Raw genomic sequence first — 19,448 nt, forward strand, 5'->3', positions numbered from 1 at the left:
ATTGAAATTTTAAAAAATTTTAAAAAGAATTTGAAATAGGTCCAGTTACCACAACCTCTAACCATGAACTCGTACCTGTGCCCATGCTTCCCCTTGGAAACAAAAAAAGACAATGAGAACAGGAGAGAAAGTACAGGTCACTATATAACCACCTATCTCCATTAACTCAAAACTGGGACAAGAATTAAAGTTGAACCCTCCATACCGCCAATGCCAATAGTAATGTTCCTAGTGTAATAGAAAGAAGACTGGATTTGAACACATAAATTCAGAATTCAACTATCACCTCTGCTATTTACCCACATATATGACCCCAGGCCTCAATTTCCTCATCAGTAAAATATAAAAGGTAAAGATTAGATGACCTTTTAGCTCTTTTCCAGCTCTAAATCTAAAATTCTATTTCAATTTATTCTAGTCACTGCCACCTCTTCAAGAATAAGGAAGAGTTTGGGGGTAAAAATGTGTATTTGTTTGATGTCCTTTGATTTATCAATTGACATTACTGAAATTTAGCAAAAGCTAAGCTATTTTCATAAACATCTTGTGTTTAAAAAAGACTGGAAGCCACCTAGATACATATGGCATGTCAAAAAGACCAGTTCCAGATTTCTGAAAGAGAAATTACTTTTTAAAAATAACTCTTAAAATGCTAGATATTAACAGCTAGGCAATGATGAGTTAATGTGCTTACTTTTATAAAACAATGGGTTTGAATTTCCTTTATTTCAAAAACAAAAAGTCTGACTATAATAAGCAAAATAAGTGCTAAAGAAAAATAGCAAAGGAAGTAAACTCCTTTAAGAAAAAAAATGTTTCCTATGCCTAACAATTTGAACTACATTTCTAATTGACAAACTAGTTCAATCTAATCTAAAATGGCATCCTCAGGCTGAACTCATCTATTACCATAAGTATTTCCAGATGTCTACTTTACTTGAACTATGATATAATAACAATAGCTCACATTTATGTAGTAGTTTACAGGTGGCAATTATTTACTCATTGCAACTATCCTGTGACGTAGGAGGAACAATTATTAGACCCTAGAAAGAGTAAGTGATTTTCCCGAAGTCCCACTGTCAATAAACCATAGTATTAGAATTCAAACCCAGATCTTTGTATTCTTCAAGGCTTTCTACAATGCCTACTTTCTCTCAAATTTCTTTCCTTTACAAAGTCTGAACAGAAAATAAGTTTATGATCCTTTTTTCTACTTTCTTCCTCTATGAGTTAAACATCCCTAAATTTTATCCCTCTACACTTACTAGACTGTGTTCATATGCACATTATGCCTTCAAATTTTTTTTAATGCATTGTGCATTTGTATGACCAGAGCCCAAATTTCATAAGTCAAATATCCATACTTAGCCTGTGTATTTTGCTTGAGGACCAGTGATAAACCTGCACATAACACCATTACAATAATTATCTTGTTAAACCTTGCACACATCACTTCATCCAACTCCAAGTGCCTTCACTGGCTCTCCCCCATGACTAGAACTGCCTCTTTCCCTCATCTCCATCTTCTGGCCTTTCTGGCTTCCTTCAAAACTCACCCAAAGTCCCATCTTCTACAAGAAGCTTTTACCTTTTTCCCTAAGTGTTAGTGTCTTCTTTCTGCTGAGTTTATACATAACTGTTTTCATGTTGTCTTCCATTCTAGGCTGTAGGCTCCATAAAGGCAGGGACTGTCATTTGCCTTTCTTTGTATTTCCAGGTCTTAACATAGTACCTTAGCCTCTGCCTGTCTGGCACAGATATTTAATATATGCTTGATAATGGACTGACAATAATACATGATTAAAAAACTGGAAAAAAGTAATGAGCTTCATAACTTTTAAAAATTTGTTTGTGCTTTACTAATCATAGTGGTATTTCCTTTTATTTGAAATATTGTATAAATGTGAGATGTATACACGCTGCATAATTTTTTCTACATTAACTAAATTGAATTACCATTTGAAGTAGAAATGGAATTAGTGTTTCTTTACCATAACTAAATAGTCTTTAGAAGGTCCTCCAAAGTACTGGAAAAAAAAAATACACACATATATACATACACACACACATATACATATATATAGCTATTCAATCTCCATTTACAGATTAGGAAATTGAGGCTCAGCTAATAAAGGTCAGAGTTAAGATTCTAATTCAGGTTTCCAGACTCCAAAATTCAGTAGTCCCTTTCTCTATAATACTCTGCCTCTATGATTGAGTTCCTAAAAGACATTTTAAAAGGTCACTGCTTGACATGTGGATGATGAGGGTGTTTTTCTGCAGTGCTTTAACTTTGAATTTCCACATTTATACACAATAAAAAGATTATTTGACAGAATAGACAATGCCAATATTCATTAAATTGCTTCTGACAGAGCCATTATAAAAACACCTGTAAGTAGTAGGGGGGGAAACAGCATTAAATTATTTAGTAGTCTTTTTAACACAGCTGCTACCTAGTTTGACAATTTGTTTGAAAACAAGATTTTCAGCTTTCCTCAAAGTCATCAGTTATAGTCAATGATAGTATAACATAGAACGGAATTGTAAAGGACCTTTGAGGTCATAAAAGAAACTGAGAGCAAGAGTCAGAGACTCAAGATCATACATCTAATGAGGAAAAAAAGGAACTAGAACAAAGGCCTTGGAAAGTTTGTTTCTATGTTCCTTTTATTAGATGAAAATCAGTGTTTGAAATCCACAGTCAATTAGACTGACACATGCAAGACCCAGGATAACAAAAATAGTCAACATACGATTGAGGACCCTGATTGATACAGAATGATAATCTCAATTCTTTCACTTTATCCTTGCTTATGAAATAGAAAATGGAAAATGAGCAGAGAGAGAGAGACAGAGAGAGAAATACTTGTAGGCAGTTCCAAAAGATGCCTAACAAGTCCAAGAAGTATCTTATGGCTGAAGCTCAGCCAACAATGATGTCTGAGTGACACATGCTCACACCCTTTTCTTGCTATGGTCTCTTACTCATATTGACTTGACAAAGGCAAATAATGCTTTGCTAAATTATCTTTCCAAGCTGTGCCAGTAAACAATATGTATCTTGGAATTCCTGCTATTATTTTCCCAACAAAAAGCCCTTGGCCACAATCTGTAAGAGAATGAAATCATATATACATTAGTCACCACTTACCACAGGAGGCAAAAGATTATCTTGCATGAAGTAATAAAAGCCTCTCTCTGGAGGGGGACTATACTTTCTTGTTAACTGGAATTCATGCATTATTCAAACTTTTAGTGACAAAATGCCATCCACATTATTAGAAGAAGGACACACAAATGCTTATTTTATTTTCTGAAATTTCCTGCCCACTTCAGTAAAATGTATGCATCTCGACTGGGTACATTTCCTAAACAGTGTGTTACATCAATGTACTGGCACTGCTGAGTCAAAAACTCATAAGTCTGCCCTAGACTTGGGTCTATCTGATAGAATAGAAAAGGACACTGGCTATGAAAAAGGACCTAGGTTCAAATTCAGATCATGCCACTTTCCAATGACATAATCTATAGGGTAGTTAAGAAGAAACTAACATAAACTGCAACTTTAATTGATCCTTTGTAAAATGTGTATTTCAGTCCAAATGTGGCACAAAATATTCAGCACTGGGATGAAAGGAAAAAAGTTTTTTTTAGCACCTTAAGAGTTAAAATATATGAATCAAATCAAATTTCCCCCAAATGCTTTTTTTCCTAATTATAATACTTTTGTCTTAATAATAATTGACTCAAATCTCCATCTGATTTTGCTTTTGCAGGGAAAGTCTAAGTTTGAGCTAAAAGAATAACCTGGCCAAAGTCATATCCATATTATAGGAAATGATGTACATGACTAATGTAAAATAGGCAATAGTTTAAAGTCAGGCATTTTCCCAATTTCATAATTCATGTTATACAAAAGGAGTGTCTGTGCTAATAAAATGGCTGATTTTCAAAAATTATTTCTGTGGCAAAGACAGATTTCCTGTAAGTTTCTGTTGATGAGATTACATCAAACACCCTTTAATGGAATAGGGAATCATAAAAATTGGCATATTGTTTGAAGATGTATTATAAAATTCATTTTTCAATTAGACAATCTATTAGTCTTTAAGACGTTCTTGGATATTTATGTATTTAAATCACATTTGTTTTTACAATGCATTTCTGATTCAGTGTGGTGATAGAAGCTATGACAGCTGTCCAATGACCAGCCTAGTTAAGTTTGAAGACAGATACTCATCCCCCCAAATTGACCAGGAGACAATGATTTATTTGACCCCAGTACTTTTGAAACTACCTACAGAGAAGGGTAGCTATCTGCACTGGTGCATGTAGATGGATGATGGCAACACCGTGCATGTAGATGGATGATGGCAACACCCACACTTACAAAGCCATGGATTCTGAAGTATTTGCAACATGTTTCTATGTTTAAATGTCTTTCCCTTTTTTCCAAATAACTCTATACTAAGAATTTGAACCAAAAGCTTATAAAGAGAATGAATAGAAGATATAATTTATAAAATGCAAACGTTTAAAATGTTACTATTATAATCTACTAAATGGTAATCCTATTTCTAATCTGTCTTCCAATCCATATCTCACATCATTGCTGGATTTTATATCCCTTTATTCATTGTTTATTAAAATTAAAATTCTCTCAAAGATTATTAAGTTTTTTACTATACAAAGCACTATGCTAAGATATGTGCAACCCTTGCTCTCAAGAGATTATTTAACTAATCTAATAATAAGTACACAAAAGGAGATAAATGAAAGTAAATCTACATAAAATTCCGTAAGAAAATCTAAAGGAGAAATCTAAAGGAAGAGAGAGAGATCGTTTTCATGTGAGGTGAAGAGAAGGCATCATGGAAGAGGTGATATCTCAGTTGACCCTGGAAAGAAAGTAGGGATAACAACAGATGGCAATTGAAGGGAAAAGGGAGAATCTGTTTCTTGCACACGATATTATTTGAGAAAAAGAAAAGATGGGAAAAGACAAAGCAAGACAAAGAACAGCAGAATTGGCTAAAATGTAGACTATGTAAAGAGGGGTCATATGAGATAAACCTACAACAATAATAAAGTAGACATTTATTTGAAAGGCAATGAGGAGTCAATGGAAGCTCTAAAGTAGGAAAGAATTTTGGGGAAAAAAGTGATATAATAAGAAAATTATGGAAGGTCAACTGTAGGGATGATAGGAAAAAAATGGATAGGTTGGTAGCAAAAAGATTGGTTAGCAAGATTCTTAGAATAATCCAGAATTTGTTTTATTTTTTTGTCTTTGTATCTTCTTCCAAGAAACCTTACCAAATCAGCCCTCATTTCCATCTCCACCTCTGACCAAAAACTTCCAACTGCTTGAATTTTCCAGGGGAAAAAACGCCATTTTTTATTCAGTTACAATCTTTCCCCCTTAAGACGCCCAGACTTAATACATTCTTGTGCCCCTGACACAGACTAGAAACCTCATACCACTGAATTTTAGGTCAAAGGACCCTAGGGTGAATCCTTGTTCTGTTACTTAAAAGATCCATGATTATGGACAAGTCACATCCTTTCTCTGAACTCAATTTCCAGGGCTGTGAAATGTGGGGGATTGTCTTAGTTAAACTGTAAGATCCCTTCTACTTCTAATAGTTGCCACTTACCCTCTATTTCATAAGTGCATGTCCAAGGGAAAGCTTCCAGTTCTTAAAAGCCAAGGGTACTGAGTCTGATATTCAGTTTTATTTATAGTCTAAGTCAACATTGAGTGTGAAAGATACTATTAAATGCTCTTAGAAGTGTTATTTCTGTTATCTCTTTGGCCATTTTCTATTTCTGTCTGTGTAACCCATCTCAGAGGTTAATGGCCTTCAGTGACCGCCAGAGTATTCTGCCAAGAGATCCTTTGTCTAAAGGACCTGAGGTCCTCAGTCCTTGTCTGAAGGAATGTGCTGCCCTCATCGATAAGCTACATTTGAACAGTACTCTTTGTGCAGCAGAAACAGAACATTCTCTTTTATGCTGATGATATTATAGGTCAAGACTGAATAATCATGTGACACAGTTTCAAATGAGTGGTTTCTGACACAGGAATTAAATCGGTTGAACCATCTCATCTTATGTATCTCAAATTCATACAAATGATAGCTAAGAAGTTTCATATCCTGACTAGAAAAGGACCAAGTTCAACTTTTGAGGGGGTTTCCAAATTCAAAACCTTAACCATGAAGATGATACTCAACTTCATACAATTCCATCATGAACAAGAAGATTGATAAAAGGCAGACTTCTAAAATAGAAAATTCAATCAAGTGATTTATCACTTGTTTTTTGCACACCATCAAAGGGTCACAGTGTCATTGTTTCAAATACTGAAAAGAAAATATGACCGTGGACTAACATTTTTATGATGGCAGAGGAGTGAGGCAGAGAAAAAGAAAACAAAGCCAGATGGAAGCCTTTAGATATGTTGAATCACAACATCAAATCACAGGCATAGTTAACAATCCAAGGAACTCTGGCAAGGTTAGACTGTGTTTGAACTTGTCCCAAGTGGGCCATGAAACAAAGTATCATCAGTCAGGATTTGTAGGAATCTTATTTGATGTCCATTCCTTTATATTCCATGGCTATTATTTTTTAAATGCTGCTATTAGCACTAATTATGATTTTTCTCTCAGGATTGGACACATAAGTAAAGGTAGTGCAGTGCAGAGGAGAAAGTGGTGGGATGGAGTCAGGGAGCCCCATCTGGAATATTTACTAGCTATGTAACCCAGGCAAGTCACTTAACTCTAGGTGCCCCAGGAAAATCTGTAGGGCTCATATACTAAGTCAGATAATTTGATGGACTGAGTTGACATATCAGAAGTTTCCCAGAGCTCTAGGTATTTGTGTAATTGAGCATACTAATTCCAGTCATTAAATTCAAGGATTTAATAGAACTTAATCCATCAAATAATCTGACTTAGTACATGAACTCTATAAATGTGCTTGAGATAGCTGGAAGTTAAATGACTTTCCCAGGGTCAAATAATCAAAAAGCCTTATTTTGCTCGAATTATTTTGCTAAATTAAGTTGTCTGAGTTAATATACATACATACACATACACAGATACACACACAGACACACACATCCTGAGTACATAACAAAAACCAATCAGTAAATTCAGAGGATTCCTAGTCAACTTAAGAGCTGGAAAGGACCTCAGAGGTCATCCCATTCAAAAAATTGAAGAACAAAGTGAAAAAACATAACTAACATAGATCTAGGTTTAGTATGGGTAAACATGTAGGGTTTTCTATTGGGGGAATAGGGGATGGGGGAGAGATGGAAGGGAGAAAAACCATAAAACTAAAAACCTTACAGAAAAATAAATGTTGAAAGCTACTATTACAATAAAATATAAATAAATAAAAAATAAAGTAAATATTCGAACACAGGGGATGAGTCTTCAGGCAAGGGGGGGGTGGGGAATTGGCTACCAAGATAAAATAACATGTCCATGCCTATCAAAGAAATCCCTTTCTAAGTCATCTGTATTCCAAGACCATTATGTTGGCTCCCCAGCTCAACAGCCCAAATATTTGTCACCAGGAGAAAAGTCTGTGCTGCCAGCACATATTTCTCAGAACAGAAGTGATTGCTGGCATTTTCAGAAGTTCTAGGGCAACCAATGGTTGGCAGAACACTGCTGCCCACTGGGAAAAGAGGCAAAGGGGAGGCAAGAAAGAACCCTTGACCAAAATATGTGAACATATAATAAGCATAACAAAGTGAAAACATTTCCAATGACATCTTCCCTGAGTCTATGCTTGCTTCTGGAAACCAGTGTGCTCTGGCAGAAAAGTCCATGTCCTTTGTGCAGAGGCAGCTACTGTCATTTGGCTGCTGATCACGTTGCAATTCTGGGACCAATTAATTACCCTGCTCCATCATATGTCACACCTGCCTATCATTAGCAGGGCTGGAACTTTAACTAAGTGGCTGGGGAAAGCTTTGCCAAATATTAAAGAAAATTTGATTACCCCCAGGGAGGGGCAAATGCAAGTTTTTTCTGAACACCTATCTTTATTGTGTTTTTTTTTAAGGATTTTGCAAGGCAAATGGAGTTAAGCAGCTTGCCCAAGGCCACACAGCTAGGTAATTATTAAGTGTCTGAGGCCAGATTTGAACTCAGGTACTCCTGACTCCAGGGCTGGTGCTCTATCCACTGCACCACCTAGCCACCCCTGAATACCTATCTTTATCCAAGAAATATGGGTCACAGTTCAAAATACTTGGCAGTAATTTCACACATTTGTGGTCCTATATCTTTATACAATAAATAATTTTTAAAAATAACATTTTCATATTGCTTTAAGGTTTGCAAAGAGCTTAGCATATGCTATCTCATTTGATCCTCAAAATAATCCTACAAAATAGATGCTATTATTATTTCCATTCTATAGATGAAGTAACTGAGACTGAGAGAAATTAAGTAACTTGCCCAAAGTTAATAAAACCACCAAATACCTGAGACAGAATTTGAATCTTGGTTTTTCCACTTCAAGATCAACCATTACTATTCTGTTATCTCATTGTTAGGAAGAGTAAGGAGAGCTTCTGATCACCCACAAAGAATAAGCTATAAAAATCAAGAAATTTTAAAACTCTTGGTCTACCGTATTTTCTGATATCATAACTACAATACTGTCCCCATAGAAGAAACTAGTGATCAGAATCTCGAACCCATTCAGATCAACTCCAGACAGGAGCCCATATGCAAGACTAGGGATTGATTCTACTTTCAGAAGAACTATGTCTGTGTCAAGGTTCCTGAGCTGAGGTGATTATAATATTAATCATACATGGCTATATGCCAGCCACCCTGCTAATTTTTTTCTTTTTTTTTACAAATATCTCATTTTATCTCCACATCACTTGTGAGGTAGGTAGTCATTATTAATATCCCCATTTTAAAGATGTGGAAGAGGTTAAATGACTTGCCTAGAGTCACACAGCTAACAAGTGTCCTAGACCATATTTGAAATTAATCTTCCTGACTCCTAGACTAGCACTCTATCCACCCACCTGCCTCCTTTATGGCTTCCATGGTATTTACCTACATATTATTATATATTATATTTTACAGATTGTAAATTATATATATTTATTTAATTTGGTCCTAATGAGTAAGAAAAGGGGTTCAAAGAGATAACATATTTTGTCCAAAGTCATTCAGGGGAGAGAGAGAGAGGGAGAAGTGGGGCGAGTTGGCCTCTTTGCCCAGTCAATTAACAGAAAGTGTTTAGCCAAAGCTCGCCAGAGTAGAATAGAATAAAACAGACACTTTGCAAGAATAAAACTGCAAGTCTTCTACTAATGCACAAAGCACTTGAAGAAGGTCAATGGAAATGGGAAACTCCAAATTGCTCAGGCCAAAATTATAAATATTTCAGACTTGTCAAGTAAGCAAGGTATTCAAAGAGTTCAGGAAAACATTTCACCATATGCTGTGACCTTGCAACTGTGAGCAAGTCATTTCAACTGTTTGTCTCAGTTTCTTAACCTATAAAATGGGGATAATAGCAGTACCTACCTCCCAGCATTTCTGTGAGGACCAAATGAGATAAATATTGCAAAAAGTTTATTAGCACAAAGTATTTAGCAATTAGCACTAAAAAAAGTTGGCTATTATTATTGTCTTCATTATTGTTATTACTCTCCAAAAGGTTCAGTGCAAAAAAGTTTTAAAGATTTCTGATAGCACTTTCCCCCCCATTTCCTTGCCCATATACAGTGTCCATCTGGGTCTAAAGAAAAGTGCCTCACAAAAAAAAAGTATATTTCTCTGCAACACATTAAATTATCTTCCCATAGGTCATTTTCTAGCTGAGGGGAACACCCAGTATAAAAAAAATGAACTTTGTAGCAGAAGTTAAAAAAAAGTCTCCAAGGGCATCTAGGTGGCCCAATGCATAGAACACTGGCCCTGGAGTCAGGAGTACCTGATCTCAGACACTTAATACCACACCTAGCTGTGTGGCCTTGGGCAAGTCACTTAAACCCATTTGCCTTGCAAAAAAAAAAGTCTGCTCTAAAATAGAATCCAGTTCTCAACTTAATACCCACTCACCTGGGACCTACAAAACTTTACACAGAAAAAGGGAGACCACCTCTGTCACTTTAAACATAACAAAGAAATGGGTGCAGTATGAGGGAATTAGCTAGACAAGTTTTGTGATAAGGGCAGCTGCAGACATCAAAGGAAGGAGACTACATCTAAGACTTAGGGAATGAATGACATTTCAAACTTTAAGGCAGCTCTACAATGTTACGAAAGAGTAAATAGTGATTCAACAAAGAGTTTTCACATTCATAAAATATTAGTGCCCATTACTTAATTATCATGTGTTTAAAAACTTTAATTGTGGAGGACTGGCATGTGCATTAAGATAAATGATCAGGTCCATGAGAAAGAAGATCATGTCCTACCTACATTTATCTCCATATGCTCCCTGCCCAACACAATGCTCTGCATATTTCATTGATATTTCATGATTTAAATAGACACAGCATATCTGCTTACCAGAAGAGGTTTCAGAAGGTCCACGTTGGAGAAAAATACTCGTTCTGCTGCATCTAGCTCTTCTTTTGGCAGGTCACAAAACTCTCCTGTCTTCTGGGTATGATGTTTAATCTGACCTGTTAAGTTTGATTCTTTGCATAGGTCTTTCAGCTTCCACTTATAGCCATGTATAAGAACCTAAAAATATTGTAAACATACATGCAAAAATGGGTTATCTGGTTTGGAAACAAGAGTTCCTTTGTAAAAGTTCTTCCCTTAGAAATCTGTCAATTTCCCTCAAAGAACCCCCCAGGATAGGCATATAAAAAAAGGAAGTTAAATCCCAGATTCTATTCTGACAACTGAGTATGGAAAACATGACTCCTTGGTCTAGCTCTTATTCCATGAGAAACTGTCAATATTGGCAAAATTTCTTCCTTCTAATAAGTTAAAAGAGAAACTATATATGTATCAAAAATACTCATGATGTTTAACAATTTTAGTTATGAATAGAAAGTTAATTTCCTCTATGTTTGTTCCAAAATATTTCTAATCCTACTTTGCCTCTTGATATTTCACCACCACCACCACCACCACCACCATCATCATCTCTAACATTTATATAACAACCACTATGTACCAGGGACTTTACACAACAACCCTGAGTGAGGTAGGGGGCTATTATTATCCCCATCTTACAGATGAGGAAACTGAGGCAGAGTTAAGTGATTTGTGCAAGGATACAAGTTAGTAAGTATAAGAGAGTGGATTTGACCTCAGGTCTTCTTTAATTTTTCAAGCCTGGCATTCTATCCATTAGGCCATCTAGCTGCCTCAAAAAATAATCAAAACTAGCATCTACATAGAGCTTTTAAAGCTTGCGAAGTGCTTTGAAAATATTATCTCACTTAATCCTCTCAACTATTATTATCTCCATTTTGCAGTTGAAGAAACTGAGGCAAAGGTTAAGTGACCTGCATCTAGTATCTGAGATAAAATTTGACCTCAGGTCTTTCTAACTTCAGGTTCAGAGCTTTGCGCACTTTGGCACTTCTTATGCATCTCTTCAGGCCCAATATATCAGAATTCTGTGGTTCAGATTTCAAGATCCAAGATCTCCCTGACCAAACTGGTTTTGAAAATGCTGATCCACTAATCTAACTTTTCTTTGACTTATGCCAGGGATATCAGCTCTGTTGCTCATGTAAGACAAAGCAGCAACAGTCCCTCCCATTTCTATTCTTACTCTCTCAAAAACCAGAGCAGTAGGAGGCTCTTTTAATTTATATCTAGGATCTGGTCTCCTGAAACCAGTTTAAGTCAGATAAGAGTTCATAAATTTAGTATCTCTGATAAATTCAGATAGAGTTTGAACCCATTCACCTTTTCCAGATCCATAAAAAGAAATTCCTACCACTGATAGTAAACTGGCAAATTGAGATCACTGATATTGATCCATTCCTACACTACAGCTATAATAATAGCAAATAATAGAATTTCAGAATTGGAAGGACCTTCAGAGATCAACTAGGTCTGTTAGGTGACACAGTGAATAGAGTGCAAGGCTTAGAGTCAGAAAGACTCAATCCTCCTGAGTTCAAATCCAGCCTCAGACTCTTACTAGTTGTTATGACTCTTAAACCTGTTTGCCTCAGTGTCCTGGACTGTAAAATGAGGTGGGGAAGCAAATGACAAAGAGGTCTAGTATCTTTGTTAAGAAATTCCCTGATAGGATCATGAAGATCTCAACAACAACAACTAAATAAGCCAAACCCACACCTGGGGACAAAAATGCTCTATTTAACATTCTTATATCATTTATCCAACAGCCAACTGAAGACCTTTTAGCTATGAAGGAGCAACAGTAGGTACAAAGTTGAAGGTAGACCATTCCATTAACTCTTCTTACATTGAACACAAATCAGCCTCTCTTCTCCAACTTCTACCCACTATTCCTAGTTCTTCCTTCAGGGGCTAAACAGAACAAGCCCAACTCATCTGTCAAATGACAGACTGCATCCAAGTCTCCTCAAGTTAAACATCCTGGAACTGTCTGGTCCTTGAACCAATTCTCATATTCCTTCATTATCCTAATCATCCTCCTCATGCAGATACTTGAAGGGGCTTTATCTGATAATATTGTTTCTTTTAAATCTTGCCTGGATTATTTTTGTTCAACTGCTTCGATTGGGTTTGATTTTCTATGAACCCATTTGGGGTTTTCTGCCAAAGATACTGGAGTAGTGATTTGCCATTTCCTTCTCCACATGAGGAAACAGATGAGAGTTAAGTGACTAGCCCAGAGTTACATAGCTATTATGTGTCCTAACTCCAAGCAAACTTCTCTAGCTAATTACAATTCACTGCCTCCTAAATATCCTCCAGGAATCATTGGTTCAAAACTCTTATTTCTTGAAGAAATGATCCATAATTTAGGCAATCCCACCCTCATCTCTACTCCCTGCATCTCCTCTTCATCTATCTTAAGTGTGGTTTTCAAGCCTGGTGCTTGGAACAAATCAAAGGGAAGAGCTAAAATCTTCAGTCCCTACCTTCAATCCCTACTGTCTTTCTCTATGTTGCACCGTTTCTGACCTACCGTGGATTTCATCTTATTTTTTTTTCTTAACTGCCAGACAGTCATTTCCAGACACCCAACCCATGCAGCAAAATCAGACTCCCTTTAGTGTCTATAGCATCACACTACAAATAGAGTGAGATCCAATTACCATTTAAGTACAACTCAAACAGTTAAGATGTTATTGGTATATATTTTAAACATTTGACATTTGTATTTTTAATTTAGCGTTTATCTAACATGGCAACCAGGCAACAGTCTAATCTAACAAAGGAAAAGTTGTAATTTTAAAAGGGAAAGGGGGGAGTGGGGGAGGAGGGAGAATGCTAAAAACCACTGTTGGTGAAATGTTTCATGGTCGTAAAATAAGCAGCTACACATGCTAGGTAGTAGATTGTAACCATTAATAGAACCTTGGATCTAGAGTTAGAAGGAACCCTTGAGGTCATCTAGTCCAATTCCCTCATTTTCAGATGAGAAAAACGTGATCTAGAAAAAGTTAAGAGCCTAACAAAGGTCACCCAGATCTGAAGGAGTTGTAGAGCTAAGATCTGAACCAGATATTCTGACTAAGACTCCAATACATTAAGACTAAGAGTTCAGGGACGGCTAGGTGGTGCAGTGGATAGAGTGCTGGCCTTGGAGTCAGGAGTACCTGAGTTCAAATCCAACCTCAGACACTTAATAATTACCTAGCCATGGGGCCTTGGGCAAACCACTTAACCCCATTGCCTTGAAAAATCTAAAAAAAAAAAAAAAAAAAAAAAAAGTTGGGAGAGTACAGAAGGCACAAGGCTTGGAGTCAGAAAGGCTGGAGTTCAACCCCACCTCTGGCATTGAATAGTGTAATCCTGGAAAAGTTAATTAATCTCTCTTGATCTCCATTTTCACATCTGGAAAATGAGGGAGTTGGAATCAGTGGCGTACAAGAAGATTCCCCTCTAGCTCCAAATCTAAGATTTTATGATTACTTTCTCAGCATTTAATTTTTATAATTCCATATCTTATGAATCAATGACAATATTCTCACCACTACCACTCAGATCAGAAACATGTTAGAGTATACTCCTTCACTAAATGACTTTCAGTAATGGCTAAGACATCTATCTTACAAACCTGTTCCCAGATGGCCCAAATGAGTGCCCTTGGAAAGACCACAAAGCTTCTCTGTAGATGGTAAAATATTTAAAAAGCAGTATGTTTTGCTATCTTCACTGTCCAGGATAGCTACAGCCATTAATGAAAGTGCAGAATATTGTAAGATCTGAAGATGAAACAGTCCACATATTCATGACAATTAGTGCCTTCCTACCTTAACCACGGTAAAAAAACTATTTCTTCCATTTATCCTAAAAGAAATTTTAAACCATTTTAATCTATCATCACAGAAAACATTCAGACTTCTGACTCTGGAAAGTTGTAATTCTTAGGCTTGGTTTTCTAACTCTCCAGGGTGTTAATCAATTACAACCCAAGGAATGTTGTGAAAGTCTTTTTTAAAGTCTTGAAAAAATACAACAATTTATTGCTGTGTTCATTTTAACTTGAAATTTAATTTTAATCATATAAGTCCTTTTAGGAAAGGGCAAGTAATAATTTATATTAAAATTGAATCCTTGTTCTTATTTCTTCAGGCTACAAAGTAATACTTCCATAAAAATGAATCACTGCTTTGGCATTGATAAGTGTGGGTTCAGCAGGGAAAACTGATAGGAACTAAGCAGCTAAAATTCTTCACTCTCCTTCATAGTCAATAGTCAAGGGGATTTTCATTTCAGGGTATTCTATTGTTTCTACCTTCAACTCAGACCCACTGAGGAAAGGGAAGATGAGTGTTCTACCTGTTGGAGATTGATATCAGTGTCCAGAACCTCCTCCACAGCTGAATAGGACATCGTGAGGTTGTGCTGCAAAAATCCAGAGAAGGTTTCATTGTCCACCAGGAAATCTTGAAGTTTCAAGCCTATTAGTTTAAAAAAAGAAGAAGAAAAATTTATTTGATTTGATGAATCTACCTTGTTCTGTTTGTGTCTAAGTGTTCCTGTATGTGTTGTATGTTGGTGAGAGGAAAGCAGTGCATAAAAGTAAGGGGAAGAAATAATGTATAATCAACATCACATTGTTTTTCTGCTCCAAAGGCCGAAAGAGGGGGAAAAAGAGAGGGAGAATTTAGAACTCACAATTTTAAAAAATTAATGTTTAAGTTTACATGTAATTGGGAAATATTTAACAAAATAAGTTAAAATGTGTTCTTTTAAAAAAAATGTTGACAGCTTTAGTTTGAAATGATTATTAATCCTAGTAGAGTTCATTTAAGCGTATACATAAATAAAATCCAGGAATGGAGTTTTCACAGTATAGTCTGGACACTAGAGGGTTATTTTAACTGTTGAATTATATAGTCAATGTGCTCTGCTAAATGCAATGTTCTCATATTCTCTCTGTCTCTTTCTCTCATATATACACATAATACACAATCAACCACCTTGTTTTTTCAGACAATAAGTAGAACCTTTTAAAAATGATCCTCACTTCCTAAACACTGCTGAACCCTTGTCCTTTTTTTATTAACAAACAATGAAATGAAAATAAAATTTTTTTAATTTTTTTTTTAGGTTTTTGCAAGGCAAATGGAGTTAAAGTGGCTTTGCCCAAGGCCACACGGCTAGGTAATTATTAAGTGCCTGAGGCCGGATTTGAACCCAGGTACTCCTGGACTCCAGGACCAGTGCTCTATCTACTGCGACACCTAGCCACCCCTGAAAATAAAATATTTAGGATTTGACTGACAGAAATGACCTTGGTTTCTAATGTACAATCACCCAACTAATTTCAGCTATCTGAATACCAGACAATGCTTAATTAAACCTTTCTCAAATGCTACATTCCCATTATATTCATATCCATAAGGTTCTAGAATTCTTGCCACCTGGTGTTTAATTTTTATTTTTTGTTAAATTATAAACTTTATAATCATTAACAAAAAAGAATGCTTCAAAATACAAAGAAGAATAAAAGAAAAGATTATACATGAGACTATGAACTTGTAACTAAAAGATTTTTTAAAAGTAGATGTTAAATATAAATTAAATTTCTTTGCATCCCCAGGGATAGGCACAATGCTTTAGCTTAATAAAGGTTTATAAATTGATGTTTGTGTATCTTTCTGAATTCTTTTATTCTATGGGTTTTTAATATATTATTATTATTGATGCCCTTTGGGGAATCTCCATCTTTTCCCATTAACTCACTCATTCTATTCATTTATTTATTATTTGTAACATATTTTTGTAAATATTTGTAAATATTTTATATTTTGTCATAATGTTTTTATGTTTTCTTGATGTCAGTGTACACAAATCAGAATTAAGTAAGAATTGGAACAACTACAGGTTTGCCATATAGCCTTATGGTGAAGCTGGGAGATCTCTTCTGTATCTGTTAGTTTCTAGTGCAGAATTTTGCCATTTTTGACTAATTTTATGATTTTCCACTGTAGGCTATCCTGGCAAAAATTCCGTCTTGTACCAGAATCCCTGGTTATTTTCAAAAACAGTTCCTCATTCTAGAGGTCTTCTAGATTTAAAGTAATAAATAGAAAATGGCAGCTGTAAAGGAAAGTAGACCTCTCAGGCGAGTCAGTCTTGTTTCAATCTCCTGTAAACAAAACATTGGTTCATAAATTTTAGGTCCAGGATGTTGAGTTTATACAGCCACCCAGGATAGGTCAAAGCACCTCCACCCACTGGTAGGCAATGGTTCAGAAAGCATATGGCTCCTCCTGAGCTACACCCAATTTTATGTGGACTCCTCTCCCCAAAAGGAAGAGTTTCCTGATACCCAATGAAAAATTCAATTCAGCCCCCAAAAGGAACTTTAAGTGATTTGGTATGAGAAACTGGCCCATAGAGGACTTTTCAATGCCTCCTGATCATGTGGTAAAACTCAGCTGCCAAAGAGTGTGCTAAGTGAGTTTATAATATCTCCCTCTTATTGCAAAGAGGTATCTGTGTTTAAGGACAGCTGGATGTGCTCAACCTTGTATTATTTCACAATGAATCCTCCAAGGATGAGGAAAAATATCTAAGGCCCCTATTCTCCAGTTTGTCAAAAGAAACTGGTGAGTATTCATATCAGAATGAGTTGGGAATGGAAAGAGTATGAGGGAATTATGAAAAATTGCTATTTTCAAAGAGCTTGCAATTCAATGTATTTAATTAAACAAAAACTGGTATACCCATGAAACTCAGTTCAAATCTCACTATTTGAAAGAAAGATTTCCTAAGCTTTCCCTCTTTCTCCCTAGTGCCTTTCGCTGAAATTACATTCCATTTACTATGCATATCTTGTTTGTAAAGTTATTTGCATGTAGTCTCTTTCATTAGAATGTAAGTTCCTTGAGGGCAAGGACATTCAGCACAAAATGAGCATTTAATAAAAAATTGTTTTAATCCATTCATCTCCATGACTGTATAAGCTATGAACCCTTGCCCTCACCCCATTCGCTTGAATGCATCCCCTCCTCATTTTCTTTCTTTCTTTCTTTCTTTTTTTTTGCAAGACAATGGGGTTGAGCAGCTTGCCCAAAATCACAAATCTGAGACCACATTTGAACTCAGGTCCTGCTGACTCCAGGGTCGGTGCTCTATCCACTGTACCACCTAGCTGCCCCCCCCCCATTTTGACTCCAGATTTCTTCAAGGAAAGGTATCATTCATTCATACATAAAGTATAAAGCCACCTTCCACATAATGCAATTCCTGACTCACCTCCCAGTGAGCTAAGGCCCTTTCTTCTCAAGTTACCTTGACTTAACTCATAGACATGCATTTCATTTGTCCAATAGGATATATGGTCCTTTGAGGAAGGAATTTTGTAGCCTGAGCTACAATTTAGTTTTATATGAAGTAGGTATTTAATAAGTGTTGAGTGTGGGAAGACGTACATTAAAGTCTCCCTGCCAAAGGGGTAGAGGAGAAGCAAATCCTTACCAAAAGGTGAATCTGTAATGGATAGTTCAGACTCACCAGAGCTATTGTCTAAACACACAAAGCTGGTATCAGTCCTAGGGAAGAGAAAGGCCAGGATGAATCAAGGTTTGGGCCATGTGTTTTGGTGAGATAGAGGGACACAGAATGAATTCATACTGTTTGGAATACTGGGAAGATGATGTTAACTAAATGAACTGACCCTTCTAGGCACAGTGGAAACAATTAATATTTACAATGGGAAACCCAGTAAGTGACAAAGGATAGTTGATTCCTTCTTCCAATTCCTCTCCTGACTGCCTGTTGTGCTAGTGTTGATTTGGACCCAAATGTTCATCTTCCATCAAAAGAAGTCCAACAGTGCTTGTACATTGGAGACAGACAGGGCTGAAGCCAAAGCTATTTTTACCAAGACAGCTAAGAAACATTTGAAGAGCCTAAGTGGCCAGAGAGGCAGCTAACAATGCTAACTTTAAGTTTTCCCCAATTTGAAAATCTGGATACACAAATAAGGGCCTTGCTTTGAAAAGTAAATCCTAAATGGGGGTTGGGATGAAAGGGAGCAAACTCTCCTCCAAAAATCTCTGTAATTTGATCATTACTGACCAAGAACTCTTCATGCCTTTATTTCCTATTTGAGTTTGCTTTATTTTCTCCTTAAACTTTCCAGGGAGAGAGTCTTCCCCCATTTTGTTCAATATTTTCTTCTTAGTTTGATATTTTGGGGAGTACCAACATACAACATGGAAGAGGCAGAGGGAGGAGAGAGAGCACCTGGAATCATGGAGTTCCAAAATTTACAAGAAGTGGCAATAGTCAAGAATACTGTAACAGTGAGAAAACTGGCTTCAATACCAATGAGGCCTGAGTTCAAGTCCCTTCCCTGGCACATTCTAACTGAGCAAATCAATTAATTCTCTATGCACTAGACAACTCTCTAAGAATATAAATTAGTGAGAAGGGACCAATCTGCCTTGTTCAAGAGTTTCTTCACTAAAGAATTCCTTATACTAAAAGATTTAGTCCCTATCCCCTATAGCAGCAGCAACAGCAGCATCAAGAAAATAGTGATATTAAAAGGAAAAGGGATTTTTCTGGAAATTAAATTTGTTAATTCCCCCACAATAATCCAGTCCAATTGCCTTCTATTCAAATCTGAGTCTTATTCTTACTCATTTAAAGTACAAGCTCAAGAAACAAATTTTTGATAGATGAAGCTAATAAAGTTCCCATTTAGCTTTATGTCATAGATTGGGAAATGAAGTTTTTTTCCTCCAAATTATTTTTTCCTAGAGTGGATATTTTAAATCAGTATTTTTAAAATTCTTATAT

At 36.1% G+C, this 19,448-nt stretch overlaps 1 protein-coding gene across 1 annotated transcript in view; it reads right to left on the minus strand.

The window, feature by feature from the left end:
* ABCA1 (ATP binding cassette subfamily A member 1) overlaps positions 1-19,448 on the minus strand; it is a 148,997-nt gene that overhangs the window by 72,853 nt on the left and 56,696 nt on the right. The window contains exons 6-7 of the mRNA XM_074196781.1: positions 14,970-15,091; positions 10,572-10,748 (exon numbers count right to left, since the gene is read on the minus strand). Coding sequence (XP_074052882.1) covers positions 10,572-10,748; positions 14,970-15,091 — 299 coding nt within the window. The remainder of the gene's footprint in view (positions 1-10,571; positions 10,749-14,969; positions 15,092-19,448) is intronic.

This window comes from Macrotis lagotis, chromosome 8 (assembly GCF_037893015.1).
Source record: "Macrotis lagotis isolate mMagLag1 chromosome 8, bilby.v1.9.chrom.fasta, whole genome shotgun sequence".
NCBI classification, from domain to species: Eukaryota; Metazoa; Chordata; class Mammalia; order Peramelemorphia; family Peramelidae; genus Macrotis; species Macrotis lagotis.